Here is a 25,499-nt window from a genome sequence, read left to right on the forward strand (position 1 = left end):
GCTCTGCAGAGCCACCCAAACTGGACACGTCAGGACGCAAAAAGGACACCTCTGTTTCATCGTCGTCATCATCATCCTCTTCCTCCTCTTCCTCCTCTTCCTCCTCCGCCTCTGAGGATGAGGTGCAGCAGCAGGGGAAGGCAAAGCGTAAATCGAAGAAATCCAAGAAAGTCAAAAAGTCTACTTTCCAGAAAAGAGGTGAGACCAACCCCATTTTGAAGTATGCCAAAACTATGAGAATGTTTATCAATTTAGATAGTCAAAAGCTCTGAAAAGCAGCACAAACGTATTGAGGATAAACACAGGGACGCAGGAAGTGGGGTGCTCCGGGTGCTGCAGCACCCCCCATACTGGACAACAGACGCAGCTGCACTTGTGTATTACCCTAAATTCAGACATACTTTTAGTGAGTCTTAAATATGGCCTACGTCAAATGCAAACTAAAGGTGGCTTTCACACTCTCCCTGTATCAATAGCCAGCAATGGCACGAGCTGCTTTGGCGCTTAGCCTACTTCTCTCGCCGATCACCACAAACTCTTTGGCCGTCAGAGTGTAATCACATTCGGGAAGCAGTATGCCTGTCTGTGTGTGCGTGCGTGCTTTTGTGCGCGGGCGGGGAGACAGTGCAGGGGTCCTGATCGTATGCATCTTGAGATACACCGTCGTAATTGCAAGAAAATCTAAATTGTTTGAAAGCCCGGTCACCTCTCACAAGTGCATCGCATAGCCTAGTCATGCATTTAAATTTCACACATTGTAGACTGCCCATGGAGAAGAGAGAAACTGTCACGGCAGCGCGATTTGCTCTTGAACACGACCTCACCTCCACATTAGGTGCGCGTTTCCCTTCCTCAAGAAGAACTTAATAATTTTGAAGTGAAATGTTAAACAAAAAAAAAGGTAAAATCTAGTCATCCTTGGTTAGGCTACATAAAACATAAAGAAGTTAGTCAGATGGGATTCGCCATTCTTCATCCTAAAATTGATTAGAATGCAGGAAATTGCATCTAAAAAACACGTTTTTTTCTGGGAGAGGACTCCCAGACCCTCCGCCGACCACAGCACCCCCTGCTTAAAATGAGTTCCTGCGTCCCTGGATAAACAATGGGCAAGTTGTGTTAAGTTATTTTCAGCTATTTGCTCCTTGGATACATCAATGCACCATACATGTTGGCCCTCATTTATCAAAATTTCTTCGAAACCATTGTAGAAATGAGCGCAGATCTCACCGTACGACAAGGCTCACGTGAGATTTACTAAACATGTGTACCTCTCCAATCTCATCGTAAGAGTGAGCGGCTGTTGATAAATCCAGCGTCTGAAAACCATCGTAATTAGAACTAGAAATGCATTCTCACAGAAAATGCTGGAAGCGGGCTTGCCTTTGGGGGCAGAGCTGAGCAGTGATATGCTTAATATCTATACATATATTACCACTGTCCTGAAGAAGGCACTCATGCCGCTACGCGTAGGCCTTGTTTTTAATATGTCCATGTAGGACCTGTCATATCAATAAAGACATTTTAATTTGGAGTGCCTTAGTCAGAGAATTTATTCTCATTTTTTGATCCTGAAAACACACCTTCTCTAAACCGGCAGGAAGGAGACCACACCCCTGAATTTGCAACATGGAGAGACGCAAACAGGCTATGACATCCACGTTTCTGGATGATTGGCAGTTTGAAATCAGAATTTGGGCGAGGTACACAAAATAATATGTGGAAATAATCAACAGCTGTCAGGGCTCCAGACTAACTTTTGTTGCACTGATTGCACTGGTGCGGCTAAAACATTTTTTAGGTGCACCGGTACAAAATGTAGGTGTACCCAGGGGCGGAGCTATAGGCGGGTCGGGCGGGGTAACCGGATATAAGCATATACAGGACATTGGTAAATAGTGCAGCAGTTAACCAAAACAATCGTTCAGTTTGTGATACAAGCATGAAAATTGGTATACATATAGCCAAAGGTCTTCCAAAAAGATCTGGATATGGAGGCATCATGAGTTTTCAACATGGTGCCCATGGCAGCCATTTTTCAAAATGGCCGCCAATAACAGCAGTTTTCTTATGAGTAATGGATAGAATATGATATTTTAGACATATTTACCATTCACAGTGCTTGGTAAATGTCTTAAATGGGTAATTTAAAGGTTGTCATGAATATTCAAGATGGCTGCCATTTTCAAGATAGCCGCCAGTTTGAAGATAGCAGACGTCACTTTTATGATTGTCTAATATAGGTGATATTGGTGTCAAATCAGTTATTTTTTATGATGCAGAATTCAAATTTGAAACTTTGGAATTGTCCAGAGGCTTCCTTTTATCCTTTTTTTTATTCCTTTTATCCTAAAGATCCTTCCTTTTGAGGCTTCCTTTTATCTCACTCTATACTTAATGTACAGTATAGTATCACTGTTTCTTTCAAGAGGGCAACCATATGGCCAAAATCAATATAATTGTAAGAAAATGAGTTATAAACCTACTTTGTTAACATGTGATGTAATAAATGTAACAATTCCTAGCAACAACCAAAACATTCAATGAATGGACATGTCATAGAGTGGATGTTTAAGCACTGCCAGGGCTCACTGGCAACACCACTGCTGTGAAACTTGGCATGGGGTTCAGTGCCAGCTAAATACACTCCGCCTAATAATGCCATAGTATCTGTTATTAATATGCTGGTTGTGGTAATGGTTTAGTGATAGTGTAGTTTAGTTTCATAAATGCTATTTAATGTTACAACCATGTAGTTTTCATTATATGTACAGTAGGTAGATAGCTGCACCTGAATGGATAGGATGTTTTAGTACGAGAGAGCCGAGCCAAGGGTAACAGGGCTTTGAATGACTTTCATATACAGTACAGTAGTTACCCAGATGGTGTACAGATCACACAGGAATTAAATGGAACTGGATAAACGATCACGCTAAGTGTGGGGTAATTATCAGAACCTAGTTGTATCCCATACTTTAATTTCTTTACCTAGTAAAAAGTAGTAAAAGTAAAGTTTTTTGTTGGATGAGAAAATGTCTAAGAACTTCCAACTTGGAAATTCTGATGGTGAAGGACCATCACATAGAGGTAGAAAATAACACTAGAGATGAATTTGCGACAGCACTGGGAAATGGCAGCTGGAGCTTCCCAACTTCCGTAGGTAGAGTAGGTACCTTCAGGCAATGCAAGTCAATGGAGAACACGCCCAGCCATGTAAAAAAAAAGACTAAAACTGTGTGAATATGAAGTGACACATTAATCAAGGACCAGATTTGAAATGTCAGGCTAAATATCTACTTAAATCATATGAGTCGATAAAATACATTTAAAATCAAATAATATATTTTATGAACATAGTTAGCAACACACTTCAACTATTGTCCTTGTATAGTGTGTTGATGGACATTTTCACATGATTAAGCCATTTTTGAAAGAGGTGAGCCTCGTTCTCCGTTAATTTCCATTTCTCTGATCTACCTACAGATAATGGCCGCTACAGATTGCCGTAAAAAGGGGGGCGTGGTCCTCTCTAGTGTTATTTTCTACCTCTATGGACCATCAATTCTTGCACAGCCATAATGAACAGGAAGCTATATTACATGCCAAGAACACACAGCAGAGGCATTGAGATGTCCTTTGCAGTCAAAGCGACCAGAAAAGGGGAGTGGTATACACTTCACTTGCAGAGCAGTTAATCCAGTTTAATGAACCTGGCCAGTTCCCTTCACCTTTCAGATTGGACTGGATGAGAGTCATGGTATTGAAGCAACCATGGTTGCAAACAAAAGTGAATACCATCATACATGCAGGTCAAAGTTTGATGAAACCATGTTGAAAAGAGCAAAAAAGCGAGCATGCAGTGAAAGTCCTGATGATGAATCAGAATGCAAACTCTGAAGGTCTCAGCCAAGTCAGGCCCCTGAAATGAGACAAGACATCTGTTTCTACTGTAGACAGCCTGCTGGCAATGAAGACTTCTGTGAGGCTGCAACATGGCAATTGGACAAAATAGTGTGTGCTCCTGCATCCCTACTTCAAGACACAGAGTTAGTTGGTCGACTTTGTGTTGGGGACATGGTGGCTATTGAAGCTAAATATCATCCCAAATGGTCTCTAAAATCGTGCTAGAAAGGCTAATTTAGAAGGTCTTGAAGATAATGTTCATGGACATGCAGCATCAACCTCTGGTGTTGTGTTGGCCGAGTTGGTGCTCCATAGGAGAGACCAGACAACATGATAGCTCAGCACCTATTCAAACTAGCAGAACTTTTCCATCTCAACAAGTCACGCATGAAACACCTAGGAATAGAGGTCAATAACAGAGTTAACTCTTCAAGGCAGAAGGAAACTTTTTGCTGAGTTCCCTGATATGCAAGCTTACACAAGGTGAAGAGATCTCCTGATGGCCTTTGAGGAAGACATCAGCATTGCTCTTGCCAAAGCCTGTGAGCAGGATAACAATTAAGATGCTATGCACAATACACATACTGCACTGATTGTCCATCGTCACATACTGTATTTGGTGAGGCCAAACCATTTAATGGCCTTCCCGAAAAAATGTCAAAAGGACTCTGTGCCAAAGCTGTTGCTTACCCTTGTGAACATGGTCCTAGATGGGCCCAGCATGAAAGACCAGAAGCAACATCTCCTGCAGCACTCACGATTGCTCAGTTGCTCAAATTCAACAGTGTTAAGCACAAGCGAGCACCAGACAGCGTTTTTTTCAGACACAATACTGCACAGAGACACCACTTCCATTATACAAAGGACTGATGCTGCATGCCTATTGCCCACACACATAATAGGGAATGTGTAGATGAAATGGCACATCTAGGTTTGAGCGTATTTTGTGATAGGGTTCTTAAAGAAGAAATGAAACGAATATTCATCTATTATTCACATTAAATATTGGGCCTATTTCTAAAACATCAATCCAACTTTAAATAATTTTTCCGGACATAACTTGTTGAAACGGCAACTTAAAACCGTGCCTTTGGTGCGACAATATTTACAGGGGCGTGACGTCATGCGGTTGACACCCTCTTTTTGCGAGTATGGTTGGCTGCGGAAATATCATACATTTGAAGGACCCATATCTCATAAAGGAACCAACATTAAGATACAAATATCGACATGTCGAAAGAACACACCTCTAACATTATGTGACAAAAACTCACGTTGAATATAAGCCTCACAAATAAGCCGAGTAGACTTTTCTTTGATGATGCACCACCATATGCCATATGGGTTGGAAAGATATGCCATATTCGGCACAGGATCGACGGGCACAAAACAGCACCGCGCTCCTACTAGGCTACACGAAGGCTACACGCTGATCATTATTAAGATATTATCAATCATATGACACTATTAGTGTAGGCTGTATGTGCTGTGGTAAACTGGAAAATATGGGAGCATGTTAGGGTGCCAGCCAGCTGCCGGTTTCTCAGATCATGTGACATTCCGCGCTGTCTTTGACAGGTTGAAACCGAAGTGGCACTTTGAAAGCCAGCTTTAAAATCTTATTAAACAATGGCGTTAGGCCTATCTCAATTATTATGCCGACAACTTATCGATCAACCAGCGCGGCATACTTGTTTTTTTGTTTATGGCAACGTGACAAGGGGGGGGACGATGCTTTGGCTGCTGCACTCTGTCTTTGACATGTTGAAACCTAGCGAAATTGCACTATCAGCTACTTTAAAAACGTATGCTTAAGTAGCTCAATAGCATGGTTTTAATGTAATCTTAATAAACAATGGCGTTATACCCATCATTATGCGACAATTTGGAAGTCGGTAGGTATATTTTGACACAGATGTTCGTGCTTAGGGGCTGTTGTTTCATAACACAATAACTGCACGACCGCCGGCCATGGAGAGTCATAACACAACACAGATGTTCGTGCTCGGATGCTGGGGCGATTTCGTTGCATATAAAGCAATAACTCCACGACCGACGGCCATGGAGTCGTAACGAAACACCTCGACCCGCAGCGCATTGACCGAGGACCCTTAGTACTAGGGTGCTACAATGGCAGAGAGGAATAGCATCTTTAGCATGCTGCTATCCTGCTAAGTGGCTGTCGGCCAGACTCACCCGTGGTCGCACTCGAGCTAGAGATATCCGTCAGCACACCTGCTATCCATAGACTGCTTGTGGTAGCCTAGGAGTGTATTTCCAACCATGTCCACGGTCTCCAGATTTTTTAAGGTAAACAACAGGAGGGGTGGAAAACGCCCGGAGCACAACATTGATCTAGGTCACTTCAAAAGCCGATGCCTCCTACACGATCAGCGTTGTTTTGCCTTCTCCTTGTCAGCAACAGTTCCAGTAATTTTGACTTAAAGACACTTGTGCAGAGAGATGCCTTCAGTGAAGCTTGTACTTGTTGCAACCTGTACCATTTGGACCGCCACGAACACAATATTTTCCACTGTGCTTTGATTTACTAGCCATAGACGCCGCCATTGATTACTATAACTTTGTGGGTTCGGAGTTGGACTGTGTCAACCTTATGACGTCACGCATAAGACAGTAAATTCTCACTACTGGACAAAATATTGCTCATTTTGAGCACGTTTTAACATGACTTCCCGGATAAATTATTACACACACAATATCTTGTTTTAATCACAAAGCTTGGAACTTTTGTAATATGCAGCACAAACTGTAAAATTCCAACAATTAATATTCGTTTCATTTCTTCTTTAAGCGCTCAACACAGATGAGGAACCATGTCTGCCAGCAGATCCATAGAGAACAAGTGGTATGCTTCCACAGTTACGAGGCCATGTCTTTATCACGGCAACAATATTTACCATAATCCCAGTTCAACAACAGCTAGTTTGTCAACCAGACTGATTGTCATGACTTTCAAATCTCTTCGAGACTTGGTCTGACCAAGAGAATAATAACTAACATTCTCAAACATCATTGTTGACCCACCTCCCTTGGTTTGCTACTTATTGAGGGCAGAAAACGCTGAGCCAAAGTTTAGTCCCAATAGAACGTCTCTGCTTAAACCATGTGACTTGACACTGACTTGAACACACCTCTACCCAAGACCGTTGGAGATGTTCATAGTTAATCGGTTCCCGGAAAAGTGGGTGGAGTTCCCCAGCTAGACAGAGCTCAAGATGTACCTGAACAAGCTCTTTGCCTAGTAGTAGAATCGAAGGTCTTGCATCATTACGTGGGTGGACCCTGGGCATTTGCCAACAACCACTCTATTACATGCTCATTCATCAAATGGTTCAGTTGTTGCTGATATAGGAATTGTTATGTTTATTAGATCACATGTTAACAAAATATATAAGGTAAGCGTACCCATTAAGCCCATGTACCCTTTAAGCCCACTTTCAACTTTGAGGTCAATTTAAGGAAAGGGAAAAGGTGGATTTTGTTGTTCATCACCCTATCCAATTAAAGGGTTTAGTAACTGACAAAATGTTTTTTATTGCAAACAAATCACATTTTTTATCGTTGAGTTATCCCCGTCCAAGTGAATCCTGTCTCAGGACTACTGACAAGAAGTCGCCTCAAAACTTTGCTGTTTTGGGACATGTCAGAAATCATAGAATTCCAGCTAGTTCAAGTCAAATGTTTGAAAAATACTTTCATATTTAGTGAACCAAGAGGTAAATGTAATGATTTTTATATATATACATGCAGTGTTTTACTAAATTATAGCCAATCACAAGTGTCACAAACTGACCACGCTCCTCCTCTTCCCGTTTCGCACCTCATTGATAAGACAGCTGATATTCAACCAGCTGATTGTACTATTGAGAAACAAAAACATGCTGTCGAAAGCGTGGCTATATTTCAGGAAAGTAGATAAGGAGGAGCGCGCTGCAATATCTGCGATAAACTAATAGGCTATCATGCAAGAATGGCAATACATCCAACCTGTTCAAACACCTGCTCTTGCATTCGATTAACTTGCGTGCAGAGTTGCAGCATCTTTACAACGGCAACACCGTCAACCTCAACCATGACCTCGACTCTTCAGGAAGATGTCTCTGACTCCTTGGAAACATGTTTTTCCATGAAAAGAGCTAACTTAGAAAGAACTGGTCTTGTGTTGGGGACGTACAAATGTAGCCTATTTAGACCGTCGGTTTAATTCGAGGGAACAAAGAACACAGCGACAAAACAGATTTCCTCTCTATCCGGCTGGAGAATAACGCCATTGTTTACTTGAAGTAGCGGCCGCTTAAGGTTAAATAACTGTGGATTGAAAGAACATAAAAACGTTCCGTAAAAAACTGTAAAAAGCTAAGAATCTCAGCTTTCGAACAAGCCCTAACACATGTCTGTAGGTCTAGGTTAAGGAGATTGCTGGCTGTTAGGAAAAAAATGACGAGATAAAAAAAATAGTTGGAAAGCGCTATTTTTTCACTTGCAACAGCGGCCGCTTACAGTTCAATAACTTTTGAATGAAAGAACATAAAAACGTGCCGTAAACAGCTGTAAAAAGCTAAGATTCGCAGCTTTCGAACAAGCCCTAACACATGTCTGTAGGAGAAGGAGATCGCTGGTTATATATATATTTAGACCTATATATCTTTTAGATTAGGACTCTTTAGCTTAGATTCACCATGGCGTGAAAGCACAGTGTTGTCGCGGCTACTTGCAGCAGCTGATCATACGGCCCAGTTCTAGTCCCTGTATGGAAATGCGTGCGAGACAGCACCATCGAGCCCTTTTCCAGTTTCATGAATATTTATGAAGCCTAGTTGTGTTAGAACAGTTCTGCAGAACCTAGTAGAAAAGCCCCAGCTGTCGACAGACTGGGTAGCGTAGGCTACATTAAAAAATCATGTCAGGCACGCTTGACATAGGATTGGTACCAGAAGTGAAGTTGCACCGTACAGCAGAACAATTTTAATCAGACATGAGTACATTTATCAGTATCAAAACCGTTTATTATACTTGCCAAGCCATGCCGAGAGGACAACTTGCAGCATGCAATTAATCATGAATGCTGTATAGAATTAAATGCCTTTAACCCGCCATTGCTTAAGTCACGATGAGCGCCGCCTTGTGGCAGGCAGGGAAACTCATGATTTGCAGACCCGTTACGCCATCTACTGGCCACTTTGGGTAACTGCAGGTTTAATTCAGGGTTTCTAGGAACCGAAAATGGAACCGTTCTGGTACCGGAACCGAAACGAAGGAACCGGAAATGGAACCGGAACCGAAAATTGTCAATCAATACCCAGGCCTAACTGCACTAGATTATCACAATCTCATTGTGATGCGATGTTTCATCACCATTATGTATGAGGCCTATAACAATGGTGTCATCTGAAAACTTCAGAAGTTTGACATTGAGAATTGCTATACAGTGGTTGGTATGTGTATAGAGAGAATAACAGGAATTAAACTAGACAACCTTGTGGTGCACCTGTGTTCAAGCCCTTGGTTGATGGGAAGTTAAACTGGGTTACACACTATTTTAGCTGTTAGATAAACACTGAAGACTGTACTGAAGAGGAAAAATACTGCTTTTCCAAATATTTCTTTTCCCACATTTCAAATTAACCATTGTCTTCTTCTGGCGAGATACCTCGGTCAGAGCTGACCACTCCCTGCACAGTGACATCTGATAAAAAAACATAATAGTAAAAACAGTTTAGAAATGCACATATGTGGCCAAAGGCACAAGATTTCTCTAGTATATAATTATTAATTTTTTTTTACTATTTATTACGTTACTTATCATATATATTTTTTAATTATACTATAATATATGAATTATAATGCACTGTCCCAAAAATACTCAAAAATGGAGGGGGGGGGAAGTTAAACAAGCATTAACTTGTTTATTGATTAGGACAATAACTTTTAAAGCACAAACAAACCTAACTCTGTAATATATATGAGTAATTAAATGTATTTTGCATTGGTCGCACCATATGATATTGGTCGCACCAAATGACGTTTTCTACTTACAGTCAAAATAAACAGAACTAGCCTTGGGCACTGTAGTGAAACTACACTGTAGCTGGTTTCTGACAGAAGCTCCCCTTACAATATATCATCAAAGTATACACTTGTAAATAAAACTTGAGTTTAATCTTTTTTTTGAGGTCGCACCACATGACACCCAAATTTGGCAACAACCTCGCAGCACTTAAAAACATGACTTTTTGAAATGTATGAAGGAGAATTACAGACCTGCTTGCTGATTCCATGTGGTCTTTGCCTGTTGAAGAACAATGTACCTTCTTGTCTTTCACTTGGATTCGAAATAAATATGCCAAAATTGCCATTTCTTGACGGTCGCACCACATGATATTCGGAAAAATGAACAGGCTCGGACATAATTCGTTTGTGTATTATGAGGGAACTATATGTTCAAGAAAGCTGAAACTTCATGAAGGACTACAAAACACTTCCACAATTATGCCAAATATGAATGAAAATGAATTTGATTAGATTCAGAGTAATTTTGAAGAAGTTGAAAAATCAGAACTTAAGGGCGGACGGTCGCACCACATGACTTTTTAACACTTTGAGGGTAAAAAAAATGTGTGCCAACTAATTATTTCTGAAAAAATCATTTAGTCCCATGGAGGTAACATGTACTACATATGTGTGGTGAATTATTATGAAATTGTATACATTTTTACTAGAAGAAATTTCAATCGGACAAAAAAAAGTGGACGTCACGTCATTGACCCTTGTAATGGTTAATTCTGTTCCTGAAGTTGTTATAAAAATATGTAAAGTTACTACATTTAGAATATTTATTACTTTGTACATATTTCCGGGACTGAATTTATCATTATAAGCTAGTTGAAAGGTTTGGTCCTGCGGTACGTTCTGTTCATAAATCGAGGCGGGTATTTGGCATGTAAGAAGAGAATATCACTAATCATGATGTTTTGTTTTCATTGCAGATCGGCACCCAGAGGAAGTAGTTAACCGGTACAGAAAGGTCCTGAAGTATTACAGGCTGGGTTTGAAGCTCTCCGCCTGCTGTGCGAAAGCAGGGTACAACGAGCTAACAATTAGGTCCCAGGCGACCATCAGTGAGATGGCCATTGCCGCACCTGAGGCCTTCGCTGCCATGGAAAAAGATGTGAAGTTATCTGACCTTGCTGAAAACTGCCGTTTGGCAATCAACGACAACCCCACCATTCAGGCCAAAATAAAGACCATGAAAGAAAAAAGAGAATTGATTCCATACAAGAAAAAATAATTCGTCTTCTGGCCTTTATTTTGGCTTGAATGGTGGGCAGTGGTGGTAGTGGTGGTGGTCCTCACGGTTCGTTACAGATTGAGTCCAATTCAATGTTTCAATGTTATGATGAGGCGATAGTTTAATAGTAGTTTCAGTTTTAATGTTCAAGTGGGTGAAAGGGACACTGTGTGAGATTCTTAGTTGTTTATTTACAGAATTCATGCTGCCCATTCCCAAATGTTAACTTTTTCATGAATACTTACCACCAGCATCAAATTCCAAGTATTCATTATGACCTGAAAAATTGCACTTTTCATACATGAAAATGGGGATCTTCTGCATGGTCCGCCATTTTGAATTTCCAAAAATAGCCATTTTTAGCTGCAAAAATTGACTGTACTAGGACCATACTAGTAAATATGTGTTTATAAACACACTTTAAAGTTTCATGTAAAGATCAAATTTGGCAGTAGGCAGCCCAGTTCCAATAAGCAGCATAGTTGCAGTACCTTTTTTGACCATTTCCTGCACAGTGTCCCTTTAACATTTTACAGTGATACTGTCCCATTTTTGGAAATAAGCTTATTTTACACCTCACCTTGAGTTAAATAGTAGGGTTTTACCGTTCTCCTGTACTTTCAACCGTTCTCTGGATAAGGCAGTGATAATTTTACCTCCAAGCTAGCCTTTAACATTGAGCCCTATCAGACCAGCTGGCGGCTAACTGGTCTCCTAGGACTCAATGTTAACTGCTAGCTTGGAGGTAAAATTTGCATTGCCGTACCCAGAGAACGGTTAAAAGTACAGGAGAACGGTAAAACTCAATCATTTAACTCAAGGAGAGGTGTAACATAAGCTCATTTCCAAAAATGGGACGGTATCACTTTGACATACAGCTCCAGACCTTTTTATTAGAATAGCATGAAAAAGTTGATTTATTTCCATAATTCCATCAATAATGTTAAACTGTCATGGATTGTAGATTCATGGCCCAGTTTTTTAACTATTCCAATCATTTTTTTTTTTTTTATATATACGTTGGCCTTCCAGCCCATGAATTGGGGAATTCGCATCATTAGAATATTTTAACAAAATCACATTTTTCTTCATCAAAATTCACCTGTAGATTTCCATGCCACGTTTTGGTGTTAACTCACCAGCTTAATTCCAACTCAACAGAAATAAAACCCCATTCATTTTCAATGGGGTTTCATTTCTGGTGATTTAGAATTAAACTGGTGAGGTAACACCAAAACGTGGCATGGAAATCTACAAGGTATATTAAAATAATATATATATAAATATATAAAAATAACGAATTGAATGATTGGAATAGTTTAAAAAAAAAAAAAAAAACTGGGCCATGAATCTACAGTACATCACGAAAGTGAATACACCCCTCACAGTTTTGCAGATTTTTGAGTATATCTTTTCATAGGAAAGCATTACAGAAATTTCACTTAGACACAATGATTAGTGACCTTTTAACAACATATTTAACCGCTTAAATTTCTTGTTCACTCAGAAACAAGAAATGAAACGCAATGAAAAGGGATGACAAGGGAGGTCATCAGTGTGTGTTTCAACCTTTCTTTGCATTGAACTTTTAAATTTCGAGTCTGCATCTGGCTTAAATCTGACTGAAAATGTAAAAGTTCAATGCAAAGAAAGGTTGAAACGCACATTGATGACCTCCCTTGTCATCCCTTTTCATTTCGTTTCATTTCGATACGATTCGAGCCAACATAGCCCCTTCTCTACCGGATTTTAATATGGGGTGTACTCACTTTTGTGAGTACATGTTCAAACATTAATGGCTGTATTTAGTTTATGTCTGAGTGAACAAGAAATTTAAGAGGTTAGATATGTTGTTAAAAGGTCACTAATCATTGTGTCAAAGTGAAATTTCTGTAATGCTTTCCTATGAAAAGATATACTCAAAAATCTGCAAAACTGTGAGGGGTGTATTCACTTTCGTGATATACTGTATAATCCATGACAGTTTAACATTATTGATGGGATTATGGAAATAAATCAACGTTTTCACGCTATTCTAATAAAGTGGCCTGGAGCTGTAGACCTACTACAAATTATTTTTCCAAAAGAGGTATTGCTGTTTTGATGTTAAATGATGATAATGTTTTTTCACCTGCCCCAAGTTGTATTGGAAATAAAGTTATTTTCCTATTTGAATGTTGTTTTTCATTGTGACACACATAGGTGTTTGGGACCCTTCTATTTGTTGGCAGAGCATAACTAGTTGTGCATAATTTAACTGTTAGTTAAGCTTTGCCAACTCTAATATAAGGGTCCCCAACAGCAATAGTTGGTGATCTTTTATCTATTACTTATCCATTACTTAACTGTTAGTTAAGCTCTGCCAACTCTAATATAAGGGTCCCAAACAGCAGTAGTTGATGATCTTTTAACTGTTTGTTATCCATTAATTAACTGTTAGTTAAGCTTTGCCAACTCTAATATAAGGGTCCCAAACAGCAATAGTTGTCCATCTTTTATCTATTACTTATCCATTATTTAACTGTTAGTTATGCTCTGCCAACTCTAATATAAGGGTCCCAAACAGCAATAGTTGTCCATCTTTTATCTATTACTTATCCATTATTTAACCGTTAGTTATGCTCTGCCAACTCTAATATAAGGGTCCGAAACAGCAATAGTTGATGATCTTTTAACTGTTTGTTATCCATTACTTAACTGTTAGTTATGCTCTGCCAACTCTAATATAAGGGTCCCAAACAGCAATAGTTGTCCATCTTTTATCTATTACTTATCCATTATTTAACTGTTAGTTATGCTCTGCCAACTCTAATATAAGGGTCCCAAACAGCAATAGTTGTCCATCTTTTATCTATTACTTATCCATTATTTAACCGTTAGTTATGCTCTGCCAACTCTAATATAAGGGTCCGAAACAGCAATAGTTGATGATCTTTTAACTGTTAGTTAAGCTTTGCCAACTCTAATATAAGGGTCCCAAACAGCAATAGTTGGCCATCTTTTATTTATTACTTATCCATTATTTAACTGTTAGTTAAGCTTTGCCAACTCTAATATAAGGGTCCAAAACAGCATTAGTTGGTGATCTTTTATCTATTACTTATCCATTATTTAACTGTTAGTTAAGCTCTGCCAACTCTAATATAAGGGTCCCAAACAGCATTAGTTGATTATCTTTTAACTGTTTGTTATCGATTATTTAACTGTTAGTTAAGCTCTGCCAACTCTAATATAAGGGTCCCAAACAGCATTAGTTGATTATCTTTTAACTGTTTGTTATCGATTATTTAACTGTTAGTTAAGCTTTGCCAACTCTAATATAAGGGTCCCCAACAGCAATAGTTCATAATTTCGCTATTAGCTATCCATTACTTAACCGTTAGTTAGGCCATGCCAAGCACTGATAGTTGTTCATTATTTAACTATTAGTTAACTATTATTTTGTATGAATTGCTTAATAGTATGTCATTTCTACGTAATTAGTAAATAGTTAAGTTAATCATTACTAATGTTAAACATTGAACAATGAAATACAAATGACACTAACGTAAGTATTAGCCAACTAAAAAGTAATAGTAATTTTACTGTTAATTATTGCCATTCTATAGCAGCTTAACTATTTATTGGCCTTATTTAACTATTAGTTAAGTAATAATCTGCTATTAGAATGTGACAGAAGATAATGGTAAGTTAATAGTTAAATAATTACTTACTAATGTGTAACATTGTCTTTCATTACAATTACTATATACTTAATTTAGTGTTAAGAAACCACTATATACACATATTTAAGTGTTAGATAATAGCTAGTTTAGTGTTAACTGTGGCCAGCACTGATATTTGTTCATTATTTAACTATTAGTTATCTATTATTTTATATGAATTTCTTGATAGTATGCCATTCCTATATTATTAGTTGATAGTTAAGGTTACCATTACTAATGTTAAACATTGAACAAATAAATATTAATGACACTAACGTAAGTATTAGCCAACTAAAAAGTAATAGTACATTTACTGTTAATTATTGTCATTCTGTAAGTATTAGTTAATAGCAGCTTAACTATTAATTGGCCTTATTTAACTATTAGTTAACTAATAATTTGCTATTAGAATGAGACACAAGATATTGCGCTTAACTATTAATTGGCCTTATTTAACTATTAGTTAAGTAATAATCTGCTATTAGAATGCGACACAAGATAATGGTAATTTAATAGTTAAATAACTACTTACTAATGTTTAACATATGCATTAATAACAATTAATATGTGTCTAATGTGCTATTAAGTAATGATTATTAACCCTTACTAAAGTATTAGGTTATAGCTACTTTGCAGTTAATTATGGCCCCTTATTTGGAAGTGTTACCCAGTTGCCTAACCACGTTGTAATGCTTCCTGTATTTACTGACTCAATTGTGGCAGAATAGAAGGACTTCTGCATGTCTGATGGAATTCTAAACTTCCTTAGCCTCCTGAGGTGGTACAGACGCTGCCTGGCCTTTTTCACTACGGTGGTGATGTGAGGTGACCAAGACAGATCTTCAGAAATGTTGACGCCTAGATACTTGAAACAGCTCACTCTTTCCACAGGGGTACCAAAGATTTCCAGTTGAGCATAGTTCTGATCTTTTCCTCTTCTGTAGTCCACCACAAGTTCTTTGGTTTTGGTGACGTTGAGCTCTAAACTGTTCTCTGCACACCAGGATGACAACAACTCAACCTCATTTAGGTAGGCTGTTTCATCGTTGTTGGAGATGAGTCCTACCACCACTGTGTTGTCTGCAAATTTCACAATGGAATTTGAGCTGTGGATAGCTGAGCAGTCATGAGTATAAAGGGAGTACAACAGAGGGCTGAGAACGCAACCTTGCAGCGTGCCGATGTTGAGGGAGATTATGCTAGAGGAGCAGTTGCCAATCTTCACTGCCTGAGGTCTGTTTGACAAGAAGTTGAGTATCCATGCACATAGAGAATGACAAAGTCCAATGTTTTTCAGCTTGGATACTAGTTTTGAGGGCACGATGGTATTAAATGCTGAGCTGTAGTCAATGAATAGTAGTCTTGCATAGTTGCCCTGTCCTTTATCCAGGTGAGAAAGGGTGGTGTGAAGGACATGGGAGATGGCATCATCAGTGCTCCTATTTTCACGATAGGCAAACTGAAGGGGGTCTAATGAGCTAGGGACAGAAGAGCAGATTATATTTTTAACAAGCTTCTCAAAGCACTTCATTACAACAGATGTTAAAGCAATGGGGCGGTAGTCATTCAAACAGCTTGGATTGGCCTTTTTGGGTACGGGTATGATAGTTGACCTTTTAAAACAATTGGGAACCGTGGAGCTGGCTAAGGACATATTGAATATTGTCGTGAATACAGGAGCAAGTTGATCAGCACAAGATTTTAACAACCTTCCAGGAATGCCATCTGGCCCAGCTGCCTTTCTGCCGTTTACTTGCTTAAGTACTCTTCTAACATCATGCATAGACACTGATGGTAGAGGACAAACACCGGTGTGTACATCAATTGCATCACTTGCGCTGTTAAAAACACGTGCGTTACTGTGAGTGCGCTCGTCGTCACTGACCTCAAAGCGCGCATAGAATGCGTTGAGCTCGTTGACCAGTGTTGAGTCCGCAGCCATGGTGAGAGGGGGTCTTTTATAATCAGTGATCATTTTCAACCCCTGCCATACACTTCTACTGTCGTTGTTACTCAGATTCAACTCAACTTTCTCTCGATATCTTTTCTTGGCCAGCTTCACTGCTTTTCTGAGCTCATAACAAGTTGATTTATATGGCGCCATATTTCCAGATAAAAGACATTCGTTATACGCAGTTGTTCGTGCGTTCAGGGCTTCACGAATAGATCTGTCGACCCATGGCTTCTGATTTGGGTAGATTTTCACAGTTACCGTGGGAATGATGTTAGAGGCCAGTTCTGAGATGAAGCACGTCACCACGTCAGTGAATTCGTCTATGCTGTCGCAGCTCTCCCTAAACATGTCCCAATCCACATCAGCCAGCGCATCTTGAGCAAAGCTTCTGAATGATCCGACCAGCGGCTAACCTCTCTCGTGGATGGAGCCTCTCGGCGAAGTCGTTGTTTATACTTCGGTAGCAGCATGACAGCGGCATGGTCTGATTTGCCAAAGGCCGGGAGAGGACGCTTTGTATGCGTCTTTGAATGGCGAGTAACAATGGTCTAACGTGCGTTCCCCTCTGGTTGGACACGAGATGTGTTGGAAAAAGTGTGGCAGTACCTGCTTCAGATTTGCCTTGTTGAAGTCACCGATCACTAATAGGTCAGGATCTGGATGGTCTGCAAGGTGTTTGGTGATCACATCATGCAATGATGACAGTGCGTTGATAGTGTTCGCTTGGGGAGGGATGTAGACAGCGATGGGGATGACAGCCGAGAACTCCCGTGGCAAATAGAAGGGGCGACCTGTGTCCCCACCTCTCATCGTGTACCCACCTGTCCTGTCCTGTCCTGTGTTGTTCTCTGCTGCAGGTGTTCACGGGCTGCAGCTGTGTGGTGGGCAACGTGTCGTCGTGGGGGCACGAGGGCCTGGCGCTGGCGGGCAAGTGCGGCTCCTCCTGCCACTACATGCCGGCCTTCCTCACCTTCCTCTTCGTCGTCATCCTCTTCACCTTCCTCTGCAGCATCCCCGCCCTCACCGCCACGCTCAGGTAGGTCACCATCACCTGGCCTGACCTCACACAACGTCCGCACACTCAGGAACACACTCCTACCCTCAAACTCAGAGAGGTCACTCACAATACCTGATCTCACATCTGCCCTCACCGCTACACCTCCGTAAGATAGCCCAGTCTTAACAACTTATGTCAGGTAGGCCTCAGTTAAGCATTCATCCCAGCCACACTACGATACGATGTATGATGAAATACGATAATCACCTCATCGTCAGTTGACACAAATTAATTTCGCATCCTTGACCAAGACTCATTTAAATTGCTCACTCAGCCCTCACACTCCTTCCCTCAGGTAGGGCATCACAACCTCCCTCACTCCTTCACTCACTTACACCTACCCTCAAGTACACCTGTCACTTTTCCTCAGGTACACACATGCAGTATAATCAAGACTTTTATCTGGTAGTTTTCATATATTGTAACAAAATCGAAATCTGTCACGGTTGAGATGTTTACCAGTCTGAATGTACTTCTGTTTCAGGTGTGTTCCAGACACCCAGCGCTCCTTTGGTCTAGGGATACAGTGGATCGTGGTGCGCACACTGGGTAGGTGGCTGCTTTTATTTATGCATTCTATTTATTTATTTATTTATTTATTTAAATATGTTTTGGGGGCTTTATTATGACAGGATAGTGTGAGAGGAGACAGGAAATGAGCTGGAGAGAGAGATGGGGTATGGTTAGGAAATGACCCTGGCCGGACTCGAACCGAGGTCCCCATGGACATGCAATCCCAAATGAAGGGGGCTTAGTGCGCTGCGCAACAGCACCCCCTCATTCTACTTATTCATTCTACTTACTTGTATTTATTTATTCTACTGATTTTATAAATGAGCTGCTATAAATGAGCTGTTACTAGAATGGCAGTGACCTAGTTGTAATGTAATAATAAAGGCCCTACGCACTGTCACAGTGGTGTAAAGGCCAATTTATACTTATTGGCGCTGACGGTTGCAGAGCCTGAGCAACCGTCTGTGCGCGACCACGCCCCCCGCGCAGAGGCTCTGCAACCGTCGGCGCGCGCCTCAAAAAAATCGTGACTACGCGACAGACGGTTGCGAAGGTCGCAGAGAAAAGGCGCTGTGATTGGTCGTCTCGCTACTTCCTTGTTCTCGTGGCGGCACAGTTCTCCGGTAGTTTACGAGAGCCAAACTGTCATTATTCTGTGGAATACAAACGCTTTCTTTCTAGTGCGTGTAAATATCGGTAAGCTATAATGACTGAATTAGTAAGTAACAAACAAACAATACATCAGTTTAGCACTCGCGGCACAATGCCTGCAGTCTGACTACTGTACTGTAGACTTGTAGCTACGTAGCCAAATGTGGCTAACGACATGAGACCTCTTGCGCAGATCTATAACATCAACAGTGGTTAGCGACCGTAACCAACAGGCGCCGTTGCTGAACTATAATCTGCCCTTAATACTATGGTAGTAAAGTGACTATAACAGCGTTAAGCTGGTGGAACGGTGTGCGTTTAAGGGACTACGTATGTTAAGAACATTGAACAGACTGCTTTTGTGTATGAAATGCATTTCACAAATGAACGTTCCCTCCCTTGACAACAGGCGGTATCCCGGGGCCGATAGCGTTTGGCTCTGTGATCGACATCTCATGCCTGCTGTGGCAGGAGCAGTGTGGGGAGCAGGGCTCATGCTACCTGTACCAGAACTCAGCCATGAGCCGATACACACTCATCGCAGGGGTCATCTACAAGGTCAGAACTACTGGACTTCATTTACTCTGTGTCTCTACGTATATGGCTGGATGAGCCTTTATTGTCTCTTCTAGAGAGACATTTGGTCACGATATATACAGTATGCTGTACATACTGTATATTAGGGCTGTAACGATACTGTATCGAACTGAGAAATCGAAATCTTGATAAGCTGTCACGATACTGTACCCAGATGTATCAAGATCATGATACGCCCATTCAAAGTTTTGTTACCCTTCAGTCCAGAAAACAACTATTTTGTGTATATGATGTGATGGTGCTTATTATTTTTAGACCTTAAAAAAAATATTTGTAGCCTCTTATAACCTATTCTAACTTGATCATAGCTTTTATTCATTTTTTTATGTTGGCAAATGTGAAAATAGCAAATTAATTAAATTAAAATTATACATTTAAAAAATCATGGGGTGTATCGAACCGTAGTTCAAAAAGAGTGACACGAACCGAATTGTGAGTTGAGTGTATCGTTACTGCCCTAGTATCTATCGCAGGGCATTGCTACGGGGGACAACTACAAGGTGGCCTTTTGTCAAGTCAATATGCTTTTTTATAAGGTCAGAATAAAGTGGCTTTTATTTACTCAATATGTCCTTTTAGCTATTTAAATAGCAATGCATTACCGTAGTGGTCATCTACAAAGTCAGAACCACGCTCTTACTTTGTCAATACGTCAGTGTTCCTTGCCCATCTCAATGGCAAGGCATTGCTACAGAGCCCATCTATTGTACAAGGTCAGAAGCAGTACAGTAGGTGTAATTTAGTCAATATGATGGTGTTCCTTACCCATTTCAATCACTGGGCTTTGTGTAGGGGTCATCTTCAAGGCAGACATTCGGATCAGTGTACTTTATTGACTTTTTCTAAGACTTTTTATGCCGTAAATGGCTAGGCCAGTGTGAGATGGTGACAGGAAGCAACTGGGCGAGAGAGGGGGGGGGGGGATCGGGAAATGGCCTCGAACTGGAATCGACCCTGGGTCTGTAACAGTGCCTGATAATAAGATAAATTATGAAAGTCTTAAAAGTTGTAGTGGAAAGATTGGTTGACACACCATATTTTGCTATTGTGGTGTACCGCTCACAGACAGTGGGAGCAGAGAGCCTTCATTCTGATGACTCATTTAACCCTTTCATACAGAGCCTCTGCCTCAAACAATCGTTAGAGCGCTGGCCTTTAGATCCGAGGGTTGCAGGTGAAAATTCCACCCTTACCAGCACCTTCATCCATGGCTGAAGTGTCCTTGAACAAAAACTGAAACCTAAATAACTGAAAGTCGCTTTGGATTAAAAGTGTCAGCTTTGTAAAGTGTAAAGTGATGTAATGCTGTGGTTGTGTGTTTTGTGCAGTCGTTGGGGACCCTGTTCTTCCTGCTGGCCAGCGTGCTGTACCTGCCTCCCCCCGAGTCTCCCCAGAGCAGCTGCGAGAGCACGGACCACGGCACTGGGGACAGAGACAGGGACCGAGACAAGCGGGACAGCGCTGGGGACATGGGAGACCTGCCCATCAAGGACCTGCCAGAGGGGGTGATCGCCAACGTCCACGCCCGACTATGATGTCTTAAACACAGCCATCACCTCTCTCCCACACTGTGGGTGTGGGGTGACGTATGTGTGTGTGTGCATGTGTGTGAGGGGGTCGTATGTACAGTATACTGTGTGCGTACCTGTTTGTGTGTTTCTGTACAAAGCCAATGTCCCTCAGTGGAGTAGGCCTACAGTGTGTGTGTGTGTGTGCGCGCGTGCGTCGAAACAGCCTTCATCAGTGTATGGGGGGAGGGGATATTGTATCTGTGCGTGTGTCTCTGTGTGCGTCTGTGTAAAAGCAGCCTTCACCAGTGTGTTGGAGGGATACTATATGCGTCTGTCTGTCTGTCTTTTTGTGTACAAACAAACAGCCTTCACCAAACAAAAACACTGCGCCCTCTCTTCTTCCGAAGCACACACACTGTCAGTGGTCATGTGATCACACCTATACGCACACCCACAACCCCTTGCCGCGCTCCTCCATCTCTGTGATTGGTCAAGTCATGTACGCACAGTCACACCCACTACGCTCGCTCACAACCCCACCTGACCACTCCTACCCTCCCCTATGCGTAGGAAGTGAACCCTTATTGAACAGTCCTAATGCTTTACAGTACAGTTGGCCAAATTCCTTCAGTGTGGTCGACGGCATGTGTGTGCAGGCCCGCCGACAGGGGGGACAAAGGGATATGCTGACCCGGGCCCAGGTTAATAGAATTGGGTCCCAATTACATTGTTTGTATTGGATAGGGGGCCCTGTCAGATGACTTTGTCCTGGGCCCAGGCAAAAGCCTGTCAGCGGCCATGTGTGTGTGTGTGTGTGTAGTGTATGTGTGTGTATTATGTATAAGGTTTGCACGAAACTGAAAGATCTAGAGGTGTATTTAAAACATGACAGAGACACTCCAATGTTCTCACTTAGTTCTCACTCGTTGCCATAACCGAGATTGTTTTTATTTTCAGTCCCAGAGACCATAGCTACAGTACACAATGTCATAAAGGTTTTTTTTCCTTCGTTGAGTAATATTTCAGAAAGACTAAGAACAAAACTATTTGCGATGTTGCATTTGTGTACACATTATTTTTATGTACATGTAAAGTAGCAACTGATCGAATTCCTGAGGGAGAATGAGCCTACATCCGATATTATAGCAGATGTTCTCTTAACAAGATATTCCGTATTTTAATGATTACTCTATTTGAAAGCTCAACATGAAGTCATTATATTATTATTAAGTCATTATATTCGCAAGCATACAGCTTTTTTTGTCTATTCACAGTATATCGTCTTATGTAAATGAACCACCATGATAACGACATGAAATCATATTTATTGCCATATTCGAGGAAGCACTTACTTGCATTTAGCAGATGATGTACTGTATATTTTATCAAAAGCACATAACTATATATCATAAAGACCTGTGGGCCCAGGGGAAGAAGCACCTGGAATGAAATGTGTCAGTGAATGGAGACCTGTGTGTGTGTGTGCGTGCCTGCGTGCGTGCGTGTGTATGTATGTGTGTATGTATGTGTGTATGTATGTGTGTATGTATGTGTGTATGTATGTATGTGTATGCAAGCACGTGTGTGTGTGTGTTTGAGGCAACATTAACTTTATCCATAGGGGTGAGTTGGAGCGGGTTGACAGGACTGGCTGCCTGTACACCTATCCACACTCCATTCCTCCATTCCTGCTTTTGCCCTCGTCTTTCCTGCACATCAATCAAACCCCCCATGTCCCATCATGCAGTGCACTTTAAAGCAGTCACCAGGGACCCGCCCGGTCCGTCAGCAGCAACACTGTGCTCAGAACCGTAGACATGTATACATAGACGCCACATTGAAAATGAAGGGAAAAAGGGAAAGCCCAACTGGGAAACTCCAACTCCCATTGTCATTGAGACTCAGCTCTCCACAGCCCACAATTGCACGCTGCAAAATTGCTTTTATGCCTCAATCATGCAAGGGGGTCGCCCGAAAGGGAGCAGCACGGCGGGACAGTACCATACTCAGGGTACCTCAGTCATGGAGGAGAGCACTGGTTAATTACTCCCCCTCCAACCTGGCGGGTCGGGAGTCGAACCAGCAACCTTTGGGCTACAAGTCTGACACCCCAACCACTTACCCATGACTGCCCTGCCCATTGGATAGCTCTGCTAGAACCATGGGCTTATAGCATGACTACGAGCACAAAGTCCTACTATCTTTGAGCAGCAATGAATTGGCCGTGGACATTTCAGCAATGTGACTCGAGTGAAAGGGATGATGTTAACGGTCATCTCCCTGACTGTGATACGGCTATAGTATAGCCAAAGGCTGTTTACCAACCCCTTGTATTGCTTTTACGTTGCCATGTCCCATTCACCACTGTTGCAAGATGGCGTCGACTCGATGTACTGCGTACTACTCATAGCCCGGAAGTCAATGAAGCGTCTATCTGTATATCTCTATGGTCAGAACAGCCTTAAGGGATGACATTGGTGTCCAACGATGACGCCATCTTTCCTTAACCTCACTCACCTGTACCTGTCTACCTACCTACCTACCTACCTGTACTCTACAGAGGCAGGCAGCCCAGACTTGAGAAGTGAAAGCTCTGCCAATTATGCCTTCCGCCTTTGTCCCTAGTAACACAAATGGTGTCCCTTCTTACAGTAACACAAGTGATGTCAGTCACTGCTGAATACATCTGCCTGGTTAAGATTTTTTACTGATGGGATCAGCCGATTAAATACATTAATTGGCAAGAACAAGTAAGACATATGCCAATTCTTAAAGTGTCTTTTGTTTCTGACATGAAAACTTTTATTTATCTTTTACCTGACATGTTTCGACGCTGAGACTTCCGTCTTCATCAGAGGGTTGTGACTCTTAGACACACAGTAATGGTCGTAGTAAGTAAGACATAAGGTATATGGCAGCATGTTGAACTTCTGAAGCTGGGATGATTGCCTCTGATAGACAAACACCATATATAGAAACTGTCAAGCGCAGCAACACTCCACAGAATGCCATGGGCTGTTTTTATGTGTTCCATTGTTTGTTTGTTTTTTAAGCTTTTGTGCGTTCTTTGTAACTTTTTACGGACCAATTGTGCCAAAGCACTGTAACTCCTTACAGAAAGAAATTAATTGTTTTTTGTTTTTTACTTTATTTGCTTGTCATAGACTGTTCTCTTTTTATTAGATTGGTTTTTTGTTGAAGGGTGCAGAGAACACCTAGCACTCAATGTGTAGCAGGTGCCAATTGAGTTTAACGGACATTTGCTCTTAAATGTTGTGGTGAATCAACTCCCAAACCGGTTTAGATCCCGTCTGCTGTCCTCGGGTGGATGTAGCTTCTTTTTTAAACATTACTCGTTATCTATTTAAAGGGGTAGGGCACTATTTTGGGGCTTAATACAGTTCAAATCGTTGGCCAGGGTTTATAAAGATGGTAAAGTGTCTTATTTTTCATGTTAGGCGTTGTCTATCTAGTGAAAGTCATTGGATCGCTGTAGCATGTGTGATCCATGACTCTCACTAGCTTAGATACTTGCTCCCTCCTTAAAACAAGACAACGCCTAACATGAAAAATAAGACATTTTACCACCTTTATTAAACCAGGGCAACAATTTTAACTGTATTCGGCCCCAAAAGAGTGGCATACCCCTCATGCAACATACCAATATGGGAAGCTGATGGCACAAAGCAAAGAAGTTTCCCGCTTGAACGAATACGTGACCAAGTCAACGTAGCCGATTCTACAGCCATCAAACATGTGCTTTTGCATTTGTCAAAGGAATGAATTTATTTATTTTTTACTTTATTTATTGATAAATATCATTGTTTTAGTTTCTCTGAATTAATGTATGTAAAAAATATATGTGTTTCGGTCTCTTTGAAGTTGAAGTCCTCTGTATGTAGAGGGTCAGACATTTCCAAGCTTTCCATTCCTCTGAATTTATGCAATGTACCTGTAAAAGAAAAGTCGGCACAAGACAGTGTTGGTGGTTGAGGAGATGTGTCTTTCCAAATTGCCAATGTTGTGAAAACTGTGTGTGTGTGTGTGTGTGTGTGTGTGTGTGTGTGTGTGTGTGTGTGTGTGTGTGTGTGTGTGTGTGTGTGTGTGTGTGTGTGTGTGTGTGTGTGTGTGTGTGTGTGTGTGTGTGTGTGTGTGTGTGTGTGTGTGTGTGTGTGTGTGTGTGTGCACGCGTGTGCGCGTGTGTACAGGATGTGTGTGTGATTTTTGTTTTCAAATTGTCCCATATGAAAGAATTTCTCCAACTGATTTTGTCTCCACCCTTTCTAGTTTAATTAATTGC

At 41.2% G+C, this 25,499-nt stretch overlaps 1 protein-coding gene across 1 annotated transcript in view; it reads left to right on the forward strand.

Annotated features, from left to right (window-relative positions):
* Positions 1 to 25,288, forward strand: part of slco4a1 (solute carrier organic anion transporter family, member 4A1) — a 68,869-nt gene extending 43,581 nt beyond the window's left edge. The window contains exons 10-13 of the mRNA XM_063208394.1: positions 17,728 to 17,906; positions 18,412 to 18,476; positions 19,501 to 19,649; positions 21,017 to 25,288. Of these exons, the coding sequence (XP_063064464.1) occupies positions 17,728 to 17,906; positions 18,412 to 18,476; positions 19,501 to 19,649; positions 21,017 to 21,223 (600 nt within the window). The 3' untranslated portion in view covers positions 21,224 to 25,288. The remainder of the gene's footprint in view (positions 1 to 17,727; positions 17,907 to 18,411; positions 18,477 to 19,500; positions 19,650 to 21,016) is intronic.
* The last annotated feature ends 211 nt before the right edge of the window (positions 25,289 to 25,499 follow it).

This window comes from Engraulis encrasicolus, chromosome 10 (genome assembly GCF_034702125.1).
Source record: "Engraulis encrasicolus isolate BLACKSEA-1 chromosome 10, IST_EnEncr_1.0, whole genome shotgun sequence".
In the NCBI taxonomy this organism is placed as follows: Eukaryota; Metazoa; Chordata; class Actinopteri; order Clupeiformes; family Engraulidae; genus Engraulis; species Engraulis encrasicolus.